The sequence below is a fragment of the Ipomoea triloba genome, chromosome 13 (assembly GCF_003576645.1).
Source record: "Ipomoea triloba cultivar NCNSP0323 chromosome 13, ASM357664v1".
NCBI classification, from domain to species: domain Eukaryota; kingdom Viridiplantae; phylum Streptophyta; class Magnoliopsida; order Solanales; family Convolvulaceae; genus Ipomoea; species Ipomoea triloba.
In genome coordinates this window covers 2926614-2939912 of record NC_044928.1, presented here as the reverse complement: position 1 = coordinate 2939912, position 13299 = coordinate 2926614, and the positions used below count along the sequence as shown (strand labels likewise).

At 34.3% G+C, this 13299-nt stretch overlaps 1 protein-coding gene and 1 pseudogene across 1 annotated transcript; both read right to left on the bottom strand.

Annotated features, from left to right (window-relative positions):
* The window catches only part of LOC116002374, a 7647-nt pseudogene extending 6073 nt beyond the window's left edge, over positions 1–1574 (bottom strand).
* Positions 1575–4812: 3238 nt separating this feature from the next.
* LOC116001814 (probable receptor-like protein kinase At5g20050) lies at positions 4813–8025 on the bottom strand. Its single transcript, XM_031241763.1, has 2 exons — positions 7420–8025; positions 4813–5951 (listed from the first exon to the last, which is right to left on the bottom strand). The coding sequence occupies exons 1-2, from the start codon at positions 7935–7937 to the stop codon at positions 5117–5119; spliced, it is 1353 nt and encodes a 450-aa protein (XP_031097623.1). The 5' UTR covers positions 7938–8025; the 3' UTR covers positions 4813–5116.
* Between the last annotated feature and the right edge of the window lie 5274 nt (positions 8026–13299).

Below are 13299 nucleotides of genomic sequence, written 5' to 3'. Positions count from 1 at the left end.
TATATATATATATATATATATATATATATATATATATATATATATATATATATATATATATATATATATATATATATATATATATAATTACATTTTTAAAATTTTATTTTTACTTTTATTTTAATATTTTGATTTTAATTATTTTTAAAAAATCTTTAATTGTATTAATTTTTGTTATATTTATTATTTAAATTTTTTATGTTATTAAATATTAATTTGTTCCATAAGCAATTTCAAATTCATCTTCCTGCAATAACCCGTGTCCTTTCACTCCACCCTAACTACTCACAAGGTAAGGGAAAAACCCTCAATTGTGTCATTGTTGGTGGTTCTCTAGTTCATAAGGATTGGACGAGTTAATACCAGCCAAGTTCCTCCGAGTTTAGTGGTTTCGCCACCTTTTGTCCTAAATTTTTAAATCAATCCTACGTGATCCCTTGAGTTTCAAAATTGACCTACCATAGTCCTTCGGTTAAGATTTTCCGTCTCAGCAGTGAAATATGAGGGCATAATAGTCTTTTCATTTATTAGTTATTACCAAAGCCAAAACAATTCATTTTGCTCAGACAATTCTTTTCCATCTCAGTACCCGACCTCCCTAACTTCCTTTCCCCATTTTTAAACACATTTTGACTGCAATTGCAACTCGGGCATGGCATAAACCTTGCATCTAGCCCCGCAGCTTCCACAAAAAAAAATAAAAAAATCCATCTTACTTTACGGGAAACCCTTTCAAAAGCCTAGGCAACTCTCATGCCTCGTTTTGTTGCTTAATCTCATTTACACCACCAATGTGCCTTCCCCCAATGAAAACCTGTGGCAAACTCACAACTTTACTACCCAACACACTTTGCAACTCTTTCCTATAGGATGAATCCATGGATATGCCCCATTCATCCACACACACACGAAGTCCCCCTAAGATCATTCGAACATCACAACAGTCGTCATAAGTCTTCCTAATTCCCCTTAAACTAGTATAATACATAACAATTTTATCCTCAGTACCCTTCAGCTGAAACGCACTATCTGGCAGCAATGTGCCCAATGAGATCCTATAATTTGAGTCTATGGAGCTCAATGGCTCCTCAGACGAATGCTGCTTACACGGCAACTCTGAATCAAAGTGCTCAACAAACTTGTAGGATTTCAGCATCTTGGTTAAAGAAATTTCTTTCTCGTGACTCTCCAAGATGGGCACTTTGGGGGCTCGACTACATGGAAAACAAAGTCATCATCAAGGCCTTCCTTGAGCTCCCACATATTGACAACTGAGTAAGGGGGCAGAGGCTCTAACAGGTCAGACCCGGTTTGGGATTTCTCCATCTGGACACCAAATTCATAACTGAATTTGGGGATAGGTTTAGGGTTTGGAATAGCGGGGCAGTCGATTAACATAAGCGAGCCAAAGGTGGAGGAGCTGAGGTGAGCAGCACGAAATGGCTAGTATCCCCTTTCCTGAGAGCCGGGTGGTGAACTAGAGGGGTTCGCGAAATCCGAGTAGAAGAACCTGAATTAGATTGGTTTTGGGGATGAATGAAATCATGAGCAGAATGAGAAGCTAAGCAACCCATCTGTGGAAAGAGAGTGTTAGTGCGAGAAGGTTGTTAAGAACAGTTAAGGAAGATGATGATTGATGATTGATGATTGAAGAGTATAGAGGGAGACAGGCCGTTGCAATAAAAATTGGGGTCCTGTGCCATATCTTAATTTGGGCCCTTTTTTTTTTCGAGTAATTTCTATATATAAATAATAGTTGTTCAAAATGTTGTATCAAAATATAAATATTGTATAAAAATATATATATAATTTTATTTAAAAAGTGACATGCGTCGTGCACATTTAAACAGCAAAATTATCAACCAAACTTTTGATATCAACTTATTCCAAAAGCTCATTTTCAATGGAGATTAAAGCTAATCCATTGAGTTTGTTTTGTAATGAATTTTTCAAGAACTCCCTTTTTAGATTGAATTAGTTGCACAATTCTTCTTTTCTTTTTATGCTTTTCAGACTCAGATGTATATTTTTTAGAAGAAATAATTATAAAATCTTAAGAAAAAATAAGAATTTATTTAGAAACTGTATGAATAAAAAATTAATCAAGAAACAAATTCTTGAATATATTTGTCTAAAATCAGAATTATTAAGTCAGGTAAATAAAACAATAAATAAGAATTGTGAAATATTTAATAATTTTAATTACCTATTAAGAGAATTGAAGAACTTGAGTAATCAAGAATAATTGAAGAATTCTGAGTGCGTATACGGTCTATCGTCTACTACGTTAATTGCGTATTTCCTTTCTTGCTACTGCTTTCGTCGTCTGGTGATAATATTTGCATCAATTAAAAAATTGCCTAATACCTAACTAGGCTAGTTGTGAGTTGTGAGATTTGTATACATATAATATAACTTATATAAACTTTACTTAGCAATTTGAATATAATTTTAGTAAGGAAAGGAAAACAATTTGAATTTTAGTAAGGAAATGAAAGCAATTTGTATTTTAGTAAGGAAAGGAAAACAATTTGAATTTTAGTAAGGAAATGAAAGCAATTTGTATTTTAGTAAGGAAAGGAATGCCTAATACCAATTAGCCGATGCCGCAGTACATACACAAATTTTTTTTTTTTATAAATAAATATGGGCCCCAAAATTTGGGGGCCCTGTGCAACGGCCCTGGGCAGACATGCCCAGGGCCGGGCCTGGAGGGAGAAGGGAATGGATTGGCTGGATTATAAATGAAAAGACTATTATGCCCTTATATTTCATGGTTGAGACAAAAAATCTTATTGGAAGGACTACAGCAGGTCAATTTCGAAACTCAAAGGATCACGAAGGGTCGATTTGAAAGTTTAGGACTAAAGGTGGCGAAACCACCAAACTCGGAGGACCTTGACTGGTATTTACTCGGATTGGACACCCAAATTCTGGGACCATACATGCAATGCACCAAAACCAAAGCAAGCCAACTCTGATTGTTTTTTTTCCTTTTTTTTTTTTTTTGGTTATACTATCATCACAAAATGTTTTAGATCTCAATACACAATACGTTGAGGAGAACAAGAAACAATAACAATGGTAGAACATATAAAATACAATATTTATGTTGTTTAGCAATGTGTCTACTACAATAAATTTCACATTTAGTAACAACACAAGTTGTAACCAAAACTGTCGATTTTGATCAATAATAAAATTAGTGACCAATTTTTAAAGTCACCTGTTGTCATTATTACAATAGTGAAAAGTTGTCACAATTAATCAAGACTTCTGTGACAATGTCTATTTACACTAAAAGTACTATTTGAGTGATAACAATACGGGTCACAATAAATTTATATTCTGTGACCAAACATGTCATTACAAAAAAATGATCTAGTGACAACACTTTAATCACAATAATTGTACTTATTTGTGAGAATTATTGTTGATTTAAAAATAGTTGTCAATGACCTAAAAGGTGGTAACAAATAATTAGGTTGAACTTGGGGCCAACTCGACCGCGCCGACCCCTTACCCAACAATCCAGCACCTACTGGCTATTGCTCCCCATTAGAACCCCACCCCCACCCTGCCCTAGGACTAGACATGGCTCAACCTACGCCCGTCCCATTCGAATCGATTCTAACCTGTGACCTCAACTCTAATACCAATTGATAGATTTTAGCGTTGCACTATACTTACTTCCTAGTAGATCACCCATCATGTAAGTCAAGCACGCTTAACTATGGAATTCTTTGGTTATCTGGTTGTCATATCCTTCTTAAAACCAATTAGTGATAAGTTTGAAACAATTTGACTTGTGGAATTGTTTCTTTGATAGCTTCCGTAAATGATAATGAACTTATATGTCACAAAAAGAAAGTTAATAAATGAGCGATTACAAAATGTAATTTTAAAATTACATTTATTTTAAGAATCACTAACTGCCAAGGACCTTGTAGTCCAGTGGCATCAAACCATTCCCTTTACACGGGAGGTGGTGGGTTCAAGCCTCTGAAAGTAGTTATGAACAGATACTGCATTGTAATAGAGTTAGTAGTATTCAAAAAAAAAAAAAGAATCACTAACTAGTTGCATTTTAATTGACCATATATCGTATTTAATATCTATTTCACACCAAATTAATTTGGCACCAACTTGAATGCAATTTTAGTGGCAAACATTGATTACAACATAACTTCACACAATATTCATCTATTTAATTATAGTGACAAAGTCATTGTAACAAATAATTACTCGTCACAATTATTATAAGATTAGTGACAAAACTTGAATTGGTCACAATTTTGTAATTTTTGTTAGGAAATTATAGAGCGTCACAAATTAAATATTTGTAATCATTTCATCATAAAAAATGACAATATGAGTGATAATAAATTTTTTTCTCACTACCGTATCTCATTTCTAATTGTATTTTTATTGACAAAAAGAGTTGTCACAGATATATAAACCAAAGTGACCAACAAGTATTTGTCACAAAAAAAATACCAAAATTTGTGTCCACACTATATTTTGTCACAATTAAATTCGTTCCCACCATAATTATAATCTCATCGAAATGCACATACATTCAATGACAACAAATAGTGACAACTTAGGTTACGACACTAGCATTGCTAAAAAAAAAAGGGTTACGACACTAGCATTCTAGTAATAGTGACAACTTATTTGTAACAAATACTTAGTTGTTACAATTACCTTACTATCTGTGACCGAAAAAATAGTTATCACAATTATCATAAACAATAGTGTTGAACTATTTTTTGTCACAAAAAGGATATTATTTGTGACTAAATTACGAAGTGTCACAAAAAATTTGTCACTAGAGATCCATGGGTGTGATGATGATCAAACACCTAGAGATACAAAGAGTACAGTGTAATACATGTACATTCTTTAGACATATATTATATATCTCTAAACCTGTACATGTACAAAAATATCCATATACCACACGGCCAAGCTAATCTACTCTACTCATATTCCTTATATAAGACATACCGAACACTGTAATTGTACTTGATATCATCACTACCATATTGTATCTGGTTTACAAAAACAAAAACCAATATGGATGAGTTAAGGAAATAAAGGAACTAGTCAAGTGCTATCTGCCAGAGAGTACAGATATACCACAAGAAAAAGCAATTGAAGGAGAGTTATTATCAGAGTCCACTTGAGCTACATGCAATGCTCCCAATCTAGGCCTCCTGGGGTCCACACTATCTTCATCATTGGATAACAGATCAACAATAAACATTGAACTCTCCGGCGGCGGCTCCACCGCGTCGCGGCCTTGCAGCATCTCCACCACCGCCGTCATGCTCGGCCGAAGCGCCGCCCGTTCCTGTATGCACCACAACGCCACACTCGCCAGTTTCTCCACTTGCCTCTCCTCAATCATTCCCAATTCCACAACCCTCTGGTCCACAATTTCCATGATTTTCCCTTCCCTCAATTTCTCGCTAACCATTTGGGGGAAAAACTGGAATTTCTTCTTCGAGGTCGGGTCCTTGACGACGCTCACGTTCCTTCTCCCCCCGATCATCTCCAGCGCCACCATTCCGTAGCTGTAGACGTCGCATTTCTCGGAGATTCCGTTCTCGAGGAGCCATTCCGGCGCTAGGTATCCCCGGGTGCCCCGGATCGTGGTCACCACGCGGCTCTCGTCTCTCCCCATTATCTTGGCTAGGCCGAAATCGGAGACCATTGCGCGGTGGTCGGCGTCCAGGAGGATGTTCTCCGGCTTAATGTCGAGGTGGAGAATTCGAGATCGGCAGTTGTGGTGGAGGTAGGAGAGAGCTCGGGCCACATCTATGGCGGCTCGAAACCTGAGTTCCCAAGACAAGCACCCGCTTTTCCGGCCTTGCAATTGGGGGTTTCGTTTAGTGAAGATCCAGTTGTCCAATGATCCGTTGGAGATGTAGTCGTAAACTAAAAATCTGAAATCGAATTAGGTTAGCGTAAGTTGAGAAACTGAATGTAAATAAAAAAGAGAAAGAAATTACATTTTTTTGTTATAAATTAAATTGTATAATCCGTTCATAATTGTTTGTTATGCTCAATATTCGTTTTAAATTATCATTACGTAGAACTTTTCGTCCATTTACTAACAAAACATTATAAATAAAATTTGTAACTTTTAAAAAAATGCAATGCAAATGATATGTTAGAGCATCACTAATCCTTCTCCTCTTATATCCTCAGGCTATGTTTGGTAAACCTAGCTGAAAAGGTAACTGAAAGCTGAAAAGTAGCTGAAAACTGAAAAGTTATAAGCTCAAAGCTGAAATCTGAAGAGCTGTTATGAAAATTTAACTTTTTGATAAGTTGATAAATGTAAAAAGACTAAAAATGACATCTTCATACAATTTAAATAATTTTAAATTTAAATAGGTTTGTTTATATATTAAAATATAAAATAATGAAATCAATATATTTAAATAAAATATAAAGTAAGAACATATATTTGAAAATATATAAAGTAAAAAAAAAATTTATAATTCATAAGATTAGTTCATACAAAAATTATTGTTCAAACATAAATATCAAACTGAAATTATGACCAAACATAATGAAAAAGAAAATGTCAAAAAGGGTTTTAATTGAGAGGGGTAAAGGATATCATTTATTTAAAATAATAAGGATAAAGATGGAAAAAAGTTAAAAAGTTACTAGCTTATTTTGAAAAGCTACCACAAGTAGCGTTTCAAAATAAGCTCTTATTTTAAGCTACTAGCTTATTTTGAGAACATTACCAAACAGAGCTTATAACTTATTAGTAGCTTAAAATAAGCTATAAGCTCCTAAATAAGCTCTGCCAAACAGAGCCTTTGTGGGCTCATTTCATCCATATTTTCTAAAATCTGTCCTATTTTCTCTCCAACCCTTCTCCCTTCACTTTACATTTTTAAGACTAATGCAATTCTCCTTTCCTATATAAAATTATTAAAAGACTAATGTAATTCTCCTTTCCTATATTAAAAAAAAAAAAATCATGATAGAGCCTAGAGGGTGTGAACATCATTAATGTTCACAGTCTTCACACCTTCTAGCATTTAATGTTGCTCCAGAGATAAATCTTTATCTGGAGCAACATACTTCTCTCCCCTTCAGCCCATAACATTAAATTTATATTTGTGTGCAATTGAATCAATAAACATGCAATTAAACTAGCAAATAACAAAAATATGTGCAATTGAAACATTTTTTAATCTTTTGTAGAATCTGATCATATTATCCTAGTATGTACAAAGAGTTCTTTTCTTCTACCAAGTGGAAAGAAATTTAAAAATATATCAATTACGCACATTTTTACTTGTTTGATCATTCTGTTACACACCTTTTTAAATTTAGTGATCTAATTAGGCAAAGAATGTCAGATGAACACTTTTGTTAAAAAAGAAAAACCTGGGACCGGAGGGGAGACCGGAGCAGTAACCAAGGAGGCGTACGAGATTGACGTGTTGCACGCTGGCGATGGCGGCGACCTCCGACCGGAACTCCCGCTCGCCGCGCTCTTCTCCCTCGATCCGCTTCACGGCCACGGGGATACCATCGGAGAGAACCCCCATGAACACCGACCCGGACGACCCTTTTCCGACCAGTGCCCGGAACCCATCCGTCGCGTTCTCCAGCTCCTGGTACCGGAACTTGGTCGGAACTCCGGCCACTTTCCTCAGAAAACTATACTCGATCCGGAGCTCCCGTCCCTCGGCGTCCATCTGTTGCTCCAGCTGCTGCCGCCGGCTCCTGAACCGCAGGCGAATCACCGCCACCGCCACGACGGCGAGAATGGCCGCGATGTCGGCCCCACATAAGAAGTAGAAAGTGGGGGTGAGGTTGAGAATCAGGCGAGCGACGACGACGACAATGATCAGAATTGCTACTAGAGAAATAGCAATTGTGTGAGCTTTTCTGTCCTCCATTAATGGCGCATTATTCAGAGTGTGGAATTTCTCATACCCAAAATGGTTTTATTGGAAGAACAAGTCTCTGGGAAGGTGAGGTTCATTAGCTGCAGAAAGCTTCACATATTTAATTAATGAAAGGGAAGACTTCTATATTTATTTGTTTTGACTTATTTTTACACGTTTTAGCATGACTTGGTACCACAAATAACTTCTCCAACAATTTATTATTGCAAAATGGGTTAAATAAGTCCTAAGTGAAATAGACTAATCCATCCTTAACTAATGTTAAGGTTAAGGGTTTGATCATTGTCTTGGAGTATAGAACAACTTTAAATTTTTAAGTCAATTATCTCACCTGTACTCAAGAGAAAAAAAGTCAGTTATCTCACCCAATAGAAGTGTTTATAATTTAGGAGAAAATTAGTCATTATATTTTACAGTGAAAACTCTGGGCTACACTCAAAATAAGCCGGAGCAAATAAAGCAATTGAATTCAGAAAAAGTGTGATTAAGCCTTACAATAACTTGTTCGGTAGGTTATTGCTGATTTGGCCAACATGTGAATTTCTTAGGCTGCATGAATCATAAGTGTAAAATTTATTTATTTATTTGTTTACTTATTATTATTATTATTATTATTATTATTATTTTGCATAAAATCACTAATACAACATTTTAAATCTACATGCAAAGGGCTCAGATCCCCCAAACTGAAGAGTCAAAGACTCGAAAACATGGAGTACAAATGATATGATAAACACAAGGCCAGACGCTATTCACTCTGTGCATCAACTAGTCTCTTTGGAGTTCAAATGATATGGGCAGCTCAGTTGACCACTTGGGTAAAATTTGAGAACAATGACTTGGGATCGAGTCTCATCAGCAGTAGACGATAGTGCGGGAGCAACCTCTCAAAGTGAGTAAGTGTAAGCAATGGTGTGGGAGCAACCTTTCGAAGTGAGTAAGTGTAAGCAGAGATCTAGTTACCATGATTTACATAATTACATCCTCGCAAATGCTCTATCGAGTCGGAGGGCCGGATTAGTTTCAAGGTCGGGAATGTTAATAAAGATAATGGATGTAGCTTGGTTAACGTGACAATGAGTTAGAGGTTTCTGAGCTACTAGCTATAAATGCGATATGATATTTGTCCCCTTCAAGTAATAAATTAAATGCGATATTTATAGGGTTTCAGGGGACAGGTACCGGCCCTGCGACATGAGTGCCGCGTGGAGGCCATGCACTGGGCCGGGTAATGGCCCAAAGCCCGGAGACCAATCCAACGCCACCTGGCCACTGCTGCGGTGACACTCCCAAGCTACAAACACCGGTCCGACCTCATCGGTCCAGTGACTTAGCCATAGAAGATCCTCTCCAAAACTGTCATTCGGCCTATCACGATAACAGCATGGCCAAGGAACTGAATCATTCTGACCGGTCATGATCGGGTCGGGCTCGGTCTGACTCTGAGGTTATTAAAAATCAACCACTGTACAAGAATATGCATGGGGGAAATATCCCCATCAATTCGGATTACGTCAATGACCTTGGTCAAGTGGCATGTAGTGACTTTCTCAAATGGGAGGTGTGGCATGTGGTCTCTCTCAAATGGGAGGTCATGAGAGTCTCAATGGAGGCGATATAAACTCTTTATGCTTCAACAGGTTGAAAAAAATATAAATGAACACATACTATATTGTAATAAAGTCAGTAGTACTAAAAAAAAAAACCATTAAGCACACTATTTGAACTATTGTCAACTTCTATTTTAAGACAATTAAATGCTATTTACTCCATCCATTTAAAAAATTGAATGATAAAACTATATTTTTATTGAAACAAATGATAAAAATATAATTACTCTTAATACGGAGTATTTAAATCACATGCATATAATATTATTGACATTTTTTTCTTTCCAAAATTAACCATCCACTTGGACCACTTCAACTTAGTGCACCTAATTGGCTACTTGCCTACTTGTGTCAAAATTAAAGCTCACGTTATTGGCTCGACAATATTATTGGTAGAATTTATTCAATTTATTATGGAGTACTATAGCATACTAATACTACGTAAATGTGACAACAACATAACATATATGTTGAGTAGGTCAGCATGTTGGATTTACAAAATTCCTTAGAAATATACCTAATGATAGACCAATATATTATGATAAAATTCTTAGGCCGTACCTAATTATGTACACCAATCAAGTATATACTACCTTTGATATGATAAATAAAAGAACTCCCTAGTGTTACTAGAAGGTTTTAAGTGTAAAATTGAGATTTGCACAAATTTAACGGTCCAATTTGTGAGGTTCTTGCTTGCAGGAGGTATGATTTTTTATATAAAAATGTGGGGTCCGTGTAGAAAAGATGGCGTGTCAGACTTGCGCGTTCAGGGCAACTTGCGCACCCAATGGGCGCTTAAAATCTTTTGTATTTTCGTTTTGTTAGCAGACTTGTCTTTTTCTTTTTCTATTCCTTTCATTTTTCTTTCCTAGTCACACGCAAAAACTTCTCAAAAATCACAACCATTAGAGATGCTCTTATCAGTTAGGTTTTAGTATTACAACTAGGTAATTAGGCATGCCCTATTTGATGACATTGTGGGCGTGGCATTATTATGATTCTTTTAATTTTTTTTCTAGCCTTTTTATTAAGAAAAAAAATCTCCCTACAGAATTAAACAATATGTCATCCTGAAACTTGTATTAGACCATCTGCACATGGATGACATTATATTCTGGTGTGGGACTACGAAGCCAGATTATATTTTATTTTTATTTTTATTTTTATTTATCATTTATTAAACTAATATTTGCAAGACTTGTATATTTTACATGCCTTGCAATTTGCAAACACAGTTTTATAAATCTTTTTCAAATTGTCCTTTTCCCTTTTATTAATAAATTTAAATATTATTATTATTATTATTATTATATAATGTTTTGAAATTGAGTTACTAATAAGGATGCAAATAAAATAAAAATGAGTTGCAACAACAATGATATTGCAGTAAAACTCATTTTTAAAATTGAGAAAGTATTGCAGCAGCCATCCAACAAGTAGCCTTACTATCAGTAATATAAATCAATATGTACTCTAAAAATACTGTGTCATGTTATGCATACATTTTATCTATATTTAAAAGATGGATAGTTAATAGTGATACATTTTATGCATACATTGATGGATAATTAACATAGAAAGAAAATGAACAGATACTACAATGTAATGAAGTCAGTAACATTCAAAAAAAAAAAACATAGAAAGAAAAATTAAAATATAACTCATGATCGAGTTGATCAATTTCGGTGTAGTTAAAATGCATAAAAATGGTGACAAAGTATGCCATTATTTATATTAAAAAAGGAAAATTGTAATTTATGCCCTCACAAATATGTCAATTATCAATATCACTCCTAAATTATTAGTGGTGTAAATATTACCCTTCAATTTTTAAAATGTGGCATATATTGCCTTCACCTGAATTATTAGTGGTGTAAATGTTATCCGCCGTTTTCTTTATTCGAAGACCACATTTTTTCGTCCGTTTTTCTGTCTTCATTTGTTCTCCACTTCTCCTTCCGCCAACGACAATGTTTATCTTTCTTCCTATTAGGGAATGAGCAATATATGTTACGTTTTGAAAATTGAGAAGTAATATTTACATGACTAATAATTCAAGGGTGGCATTAATTGGCATAGTGAGGGTATACATTATAATTTTTCCTATTAATAAAAAGAACACTCATTCTATCATGTCAGAGTGTAATGACCCTTAGAGCAAGAAATTTTGCCTTTTTGGGCAATATAAAAAGTGAGATTGCATCTAGAATGCTTAATTCTTTTTCTCTGTGTAAAAATATAATTAATTCTTTTTCAGTGTCAGGTTGTAGGGAGTGATTGGATTCTCCTCCTTTTTTTCTTGTAAGCTGTCTTGCAAGTGATTTAATGAATTAAGCCTATATTTTCAAAAAAAAAAAAATATATATATATATATATATATATATATATATATATATATATATATATATATAGTTAAATGCTAGTCAATTATACTCTATCTTGACAGACTGTTCCTCTAGCTAGATTTGGGGATAAATTTGTCAATAATCGAGTTGTTTAATCTACCCAAGCTTATAATATAGATATAGACAAAGTCAATAAATGTAGTTACTCATTCAGCAAATTAAAGCCAATTTGACTGCAATAGCGCCGTTTGTGGAAAGTTACATTTTCAATTAATATTTACCAAAATCACATTCAACACCTTAAACTTGAAATTAGCTTAAAGTTTGACCCAAAAAAAAAAAAAAAAACAAATAACATGCAACTTAAATATCAAAATGAGCTCAAAAATCTTAAACTCGTGTGCATCCCTGACCCAAACGTTGTAGCCTTATTGCTCTCTGTTGACTATTGTTCAAAGAAATGTTTTATTTGAAAAATTATTCTCAAATTCTTGTCACAGTAAATCTCAATTCAAGACATGTGACACTCACATTTTCTTTAAAACTTATTATATTCACCCTTCGGATATAAGGGAATTTTTATTCAAAAGATTATGAGTATTGAAGCGTCAGAATTAACTCTTATTTTCAATATGCTTTTTGAGCTCATTTCGGGATAAGATAGTCTCTATGTTACACAATTTAAAATTTGTAAAAAGTTAAATTGAATTTATACCAATGCAATCGCACATTACTTTCTAATGTGGGACAATGACTACTTAAAAGATTTTTCAAACAGTTTTTTTTTTTTTCAACTCAAACGGGTACATACACTTTTGAGAATCAATTTATCATTCCTCATCCATTATCCATTTTGAGTGTATAATATATCAAGTTAAACATCTCACTTACTCACTTAGGTGAATCCGGATGCACTTTGACCAACTCAAATCGAAAGTGGACCCACTCAAAATTATACCTCATAATAACCACTTTAAATAATGTCATTTTAACTCATTTTTTCAACGCTCTCTTCCTTTACTAGTGTATCTCCATTATGCTCTCTTCCTCTCTTTTTATAATATATCAAGTTAAATATCTCACTTAGGTGAATCTGGGTACACTTTGACTAATCCAAATCGAAAGACGACCCATTTAAAATTAAAATTATAACTTATGATAACTAATTTAAATGTCATTTTAAACTAATTTTTCAACTCTCTCTTGCTTTGATGATGTATCTCCACTATGCTCTCTTCCTCTAATTTTGAAGTATTCACCTTTGTTCAAGTTCATTGTATAGTTTATTTGAGTGCTCAAATATATCAAATCGATTTTAATTAAGAACAGTATGTGTGATACATGTACTAAATTAATTAATTTCATTTTTGTGGAATTAAAGTCCCCTATTACCTC